The sequence below is a fragment of the Lissotriton vulgaris genome, chromosome 1_1 (assembly GCF_964263255.1).
Source record: "Lissotriton vulgaris chromosome 1_1, aLisVul1.2, whole genome shotgun sequence".
NCBI lineage: Eukaryota > Metazoa > Chordata > Amphibia > Caudata > Salamandridae > Lissotriton > Lissotriton vulgaris.
In genome coordinates this window covers 1,433,759,967-1,433,766,080 of record NC_141685.1, presented here as the reverse complement: position 1 = coordinate 1,433,766,080, position 6,114 = coordinate 1,433,759,967, and the positions used below count along the sequence as shown (strand labels likewise).

At 38.2% G+C, this 6,114-nt stretch overlaps 1 protein-coding gene across 1 annotated transcript; it reads left to right on the top strand.

The window, feature by feature from the left end:
* Positions 1-1,384: 1,384 nt before the first annotated feature.
* On the top strand, positions 1,385-2,149 carry LOC147750651 (general transcription factor II-I repeat domain-containing protein 2B-like). Its single transcript, XM_086929913.1, has one exon. It carries the CDS (start codon positions 1,385-1,387, stop codon positions 2,147-2,149), a length of 765 nt encoding a protein of 254 aa, XP_086786039.1.
* Positions 2,150-6,114: the final 3,965 nt, after the last annotated feature.

The following is a 6,114-nucleotide window of genomic DNA, read 5'->3' as shown; positions in this document are numbered from 1 at the left end:
TCTGCCTGTGGTGAATTGTATCCATGCCTGACAGGTGTGTGGCGATAGTGTGGAGAGGTCTTTCCATTCAGATAGAGTGAGTTTGTGATCACTTGACACAAGTCTATCCCAAAGAAGCCCACGGAAATGAAATCTTTGCAGGAGAATTGGCTATTGAAATTTCTCGAGCCAGGATGAATTTGAGAAAAAATATTACCTTCAATTTTACCTTGCCAACGCACACGTGTAGTGACTTTTAATGTTGAACATTTTGCCAGATGTCCTTTGCCTGCTTCTACGCAAGTAAGAACTGTGTGCCCATTGTAATCAGGTCTCTCTTACTTTCCCTACCAGCCCGAGAAGAACGGAAGAAAGACAGACAACAAAATGTCAAAACTGTTGGGTAAACGCAAAATAGATTAAGAGTGCAGAGTTTTTAAACAGAAGTGGACAGATTACTATTTTTTTGTCCAGTGCAAGGAAAATGCAGTTTGTTTAATCTGCAATGAAACTGTGGCGGTGTTTAAAGAATTTAATATCCGCCGACACTATGAAACCCGCCATGGAGGGCAGTATGCTAGCTTGCTGGGCCAAGTGAGGAGAGACAAGGTGGCTAAGCTACAAAATGGATTTGCCGCACAGCAGAGTACAATGCCACGCCAAACACAGGCGAACCTGGCATCCGTTCGGGCCAGCTTCAAGGTGGCTAAACTGATTGCAAGCTGTGGAAAGTCGTTCAGTGATGGGGAGTTTGTCAAGAAGTGCTTGAATGCTGTCGCGGAGGAGGTGTGTCTGGACAAGAAAGATACCCTGAACGCAGTGATTCGGTCCGCATCTACAGTTACCTGGCGAATTGATGAAATGGGGCATAATGTACATGTCCAGCTGAAAGAGAAAGCTAAAGATTTTGAGTGTTTCGCAATGGCAATGGATGAGAAAAATGACACGCAGGACACAGCACAACTGCTGATTTTTATTTGGGGAGTTAATTCAACTTTTGAAGTGTCTGAGAAGCTGGCAGCTCTACAAAGTCTCACGGATACTACGACAGGAGAGGATATTTTTTGTAAAGTACGCCAAACGATGGAAGAGTTGGATTTAGACTGGGCTAAGCTGGCTAGCATCACACCGGATGGTGCTCCGAGTATGGTTGGTGCATCGCGGGGGCTAGTGGGGCAAATAAAAAGAGAAATGGAGGAACGAGGTCTCACCCCCCCACTACAAGTCCACTGCCTGGTTCACCAGCAAGCACTGTGCTGCAAAGTACTGAAGTGGGTATCTGTCATGAAGTTGTGTCTTGCATAAACTTTATCAGAGCAAACGGACTAAAGCACAGGCAGTTCCAAGCTTTTCTATCCGAGCTTGAGCCTGCCCATGGAGACGTGCTTTACCACACGTACGTAAGATGGCTAAGCCGGGGGAGATTTTGAAGAGCTTCTACGAGCTGCTACCCAAAATCAACGCCTTTCTCCTGATAAAGGGAAAAACTGTCCCAGAGCTGACCGACACAGAATGGAAATGGGACCTTGCCTTTTTAACAGATGTGACAGAAATTTTAAACGGCCTCAATTTACAGCTCCAAGGCAAGGGAAAATTAATCAGTGACATGTATTCCCATGTCAAAGCATTTGAGGTTAAAATGGCGCTGCTTGTTGGACAAGTGCAAAAACAAGACTTCACCCATCTCCTTTCTACTCGGAGCCTCTCAGCTGAGGAGCCAGCGGTCCCGTTTCCAACCAAGAAGTGCAAGGACGCACTGGAAACGCTGAGAGCGGAGTTCGGTATGCGGTTCCGTGAGCTTTATGCCCACGTTAAAGAAATTTGCATATTCCAGAACTCTTTTGCTGCCGACATTAATAACACGCTGCCTTCTCTTCAATTTGAACTGGCTGAGTTGCAGACCTGTGATGTGCTGGAAGACGCATTCAATCCCAACTGTCTCATAGAGTACTATGCTTTCCTCCCACACGAGACCTACCCCAACATCAGAAAAAACGCTGTGAAGATGTCCACAGTTTTTGGGAGCACATATATCTCTGAGCAAACTTTTTTACGCATGAAGCTGATAAAAAATCCGACAAGATCAAGACTCTCAGATGAACACCTGCATCAGTCTCTGAGACTGGCTGTAACTGGAATGGAACCTGACATCAATCTCCTCACCGTTTAGAAGCAAGCCCACAGCTCACACTGATATGGTAAGCCTGCTGATTTCAGTAACTATGAATATGAAAAAATGTCAGTATAGTAAGGCTCTTTTTATAGGCAACATGTTTCTTGAACAGTGATGTCACATACAAAATGAGACTGCAGCATGTCATCTGCTGATGGGCTGCTTGTGTTTTTTTATCTGCCATTCTTGAAGGGCTTGCATGCTTCCAGGACCACCCTAAAGTCAGCCTGTTTATTACAATTATTCTGTATTAATGTTATTTCACTGTGTGGCAAAAAATTATCATCAGCTTTTGTTTTTATTTGCAAATCTAATCTATATCTAAAATAAAAGGAGTTTATGTGGTTGTTCAAATAAACACTAGAAGACTTTCAATTACTTTTACTTTTTTTGCAAGCCAACAGGTGGCGCCAAGGCCTAGCGAAGGGCAGCGCAAAAAAAAAAATTCATTATAATCTCCACAATAATACTGGTTGTCACTTTGGCCCATATCATTTCCTGTTATAAGACTGACCCCGGCCCCTCATTACAGAAAGGAAAGTTGATGTGGCCCCCGCCGAAAAAAGTTAGGGGATCACTGGTGTAGGGGTTAAAATTACTATTCCAACTCCAGAGGGTGCAACAGTAGGGAAAGTGTTGGATAGCATAGGGGGTAACATTACTATTCCAACTCCAGAGAGTACAACAGTAGTGAAATTGTTGGATAGCTGAGGGGTTAAAATTACAATTCCAACTCCAGAGAGTGCAACAGTAGGGAAAGTGTGTATAGCGTAGGGGTTAAAATAACTTACTAATAATTAAAATATTTTTTTAAAATAAATAATTTAATTATTAAATAACAATGAATTAATTAACAATACCAACAAATAATTACTTAAAATAATTTTACCTTTAATAATTAATTTAAAATTAAATTGATGATAAATACAATTAAATAATAATTATTAAAATGTAATTACCAAATAATAATGGACAAAATAATAAATTTTCAAAAACAAAAAACAATCATTATTAAAAAAATAGTTGGCAAATAATAGTTCATTAACAATAAATTATTGGTAAATACCAATAAATTATCATTAATCAAATTAAATTACCAATTATTAATCAATGAACAATACATTAATTTCCCCATTTTGTTTAATTATTAAAAAGTTATTACCAATTAATGTTAATTAACAATAAATTAATTATCAATACTCAACAATAAAATAAATAATTACTTAATTACAAATAAATTACTTCTCTCCCGTTACCCTAAAACCCACAACCCTCTACAGAACTAAAAAAGCAAAATTTTACTAAAAATAATTACTAATTCCGATTTTTTAAAAATTTATTTACTATAATTAAATTACTTCCTATGCTATTCACCTATAAACCCACAACCTGCTACGGTACTAAATCACATCATTTACTTAAAAAAAAATATTACCAACTTCTAAAAATTTCAAACATATATTCTAAAACTAGTACCATAATTAACAAAAAATGTAAACACAAACATATAAAATACATAATAAAATACATAACACTAATAATAATATCGATATTAGTAACAACAATATTTTTGCTATCGATATTACTAATTTCAATATCAACAAAAACAATATTTCTTACCTTCAGGTCGATATTCTGGTCGTCGATATTCTTGATTTCGATATTGTGTCCCTACGATATTTCAGACTTGATATTCTTGTAGGTCGAAATTAAAAACTCGATATTTAGACTGTTTACCAACAGAGGGACCTCAATTGTAAGAATATACCAGCAGTGACCTATCATTGCAAAATTCCCAGTGGCAGGCCAGGGGTCTACTTCCTCAATAAAAGTCAAAACTTTTGTGAGTTCTCTTCAACAAAAAGTTATCCTTTGTAGGGAGCCCCAAATCAATTTCGTGGTCAAATGCACAAACCTCTTATTATAGCAGCTGAACTACTTCAATATCTTCTCTTCTGACCAAAACATAGAACCAAAAACCGCAAGAAATCCCCAATCAGTTCGCCAGAATGTGTTTGGATTTTCAAAAGAATGAACAAATTACCTCTACCATAATAGCGCTCCACTAGTTCTTAGTACTGTAAATATATGCGACTTTGTCAAAATGTGTCCAACAATTGTCTCCCCATATGAATCCATGGATCATAAGAGATGAAGCATGTAGAAAAAACTCTTACAAAACTTACAAAACTCCGATTTGACTGATGGAAAGAGCTTCACCCACTAAAAACACCTAAGTTAGGGCAAGTTCAGGAAAGTAGTGAAACCCGTTCTCTTTAAGGAATTCTACGGTGCATGAATGTTGGCACAGGATAATGCCTGCTCTTCTTTCGCAGTAACAAACACCAGTCTTACATCTCTGACCTGTCTCTCAACCGGTAAGAAAACATTCCCTTTCACACCATGAACTCCTGCATGATCATCTCAAGAACCTTAACTGACTTGACGTCACCCACTATTAGGAATACATCATGAAGTTAACATATTGCCCACTACGTAGCAATATGGAGATTCCAGTAGGTAACGTTATTTCTACATAAATCCCTTACATTATTTATTAAACAAGCAAATTAAAATATATTGTGCATCTGCCTGACTGCTATTTTAATTTGAGGTCTATCCTAGGGACAGTTTGGATCTCTTACCGACCTCATCTTTTAAAAACATGCTAAAAATACAATCATATGTATATACATGCAGTGCATTTCAGCCAGCCTCTTTCATAGATTGATCTGTTCAAGTGTTATTTTCATTTTGCTTCCGGTCATCAAAGCGGAAAGCATGAGGCAATGGGTCACCCCACTTCAGCCATCGGCTCTCTTCACTCTGGGTGGCGGCATTTTGCTTCTGCACCGCTGCACATCCAGCTAAAAAGTAGTGCACTTCAGAAGCAAGGCTGGTGGACCAATTTCTCCTGTAATTTCTGCTTTGATTTTTTTTTACTTTATTTCTTTTAGCTAGGGGTAATTTGTTTTTTTAATATCTGTATGCCACCTTTACTTTTAAACGCTTATGCCCACATGCATCATTGAGAATTGCATTCGCAAACGGTGCGAATCGCAATTTTCAGCCGTTTGTGAATGCAATTCTCAAATTTGGGATGCATCATGCTTTTCGCAATTTTAGGAATTGCAACCATGTTGCGATTTCTAAAATTGCGATTGCGTTTAAGAAATCGCAATTTGAGATTTCTTAAATGCAATGCATAAACATTTTTAATTTGCGAATTCGCAAATAGGAAGGGGTAAATTAGCATGAAGTTGACCTTCATGCTAATTTGCGAAAACTTTCAAAAAGGCACAAAAATGCATTTTTGAAAGTTTCATGTTACACACACACATGTCCTTGGGACATGTGTGTGTGAAACTTGCACTTAAAGTTACATTTCAGGGGTGCAGGGGGGGTCCTCTGGACCCCCACTCTGCACCCTTGAAAATGCATTCACAACTTGCGATTCGCAAAATGCTAATCGCAATTTGTGAATGCCTTCCCATTCATTCCTATGGGCCTCTTGGCCCATAGGAATCAATCAGAAGGGATTCCTTAATTGTGATTCGCAAATTGTGAATCGCAATTAAGGAATTTTTAAAAATCGCAAATAAAAATGCGATTTTTTGATGCATAGCAATTTACGATTTCTTAATTGCGATTCCTTAATTTTCGCAATTAAGAAATCGCAAATGCTAACTTTGATGCATGTGGCCGTTAATGCCTGCTTTATATGCTTGTAACAATAAAACATTTGCAGGCCTGTCAATGCCAGACCTAGAGGCATTGCAAAGGCTTGGTAAATATATGTTCAACTCAATTAATGAAATATCATTAGCCGACTTATGTTTTTCACAATAAAAGAGATTGTTTTTTTAATAGTATTCAGGTAATGGTTTGTCTGCCACATTGTAAATGCGATATGGCCCTCGCAGCCTTTACAGTAAAGTAACAAGGGAATATGCTCGTGGAAC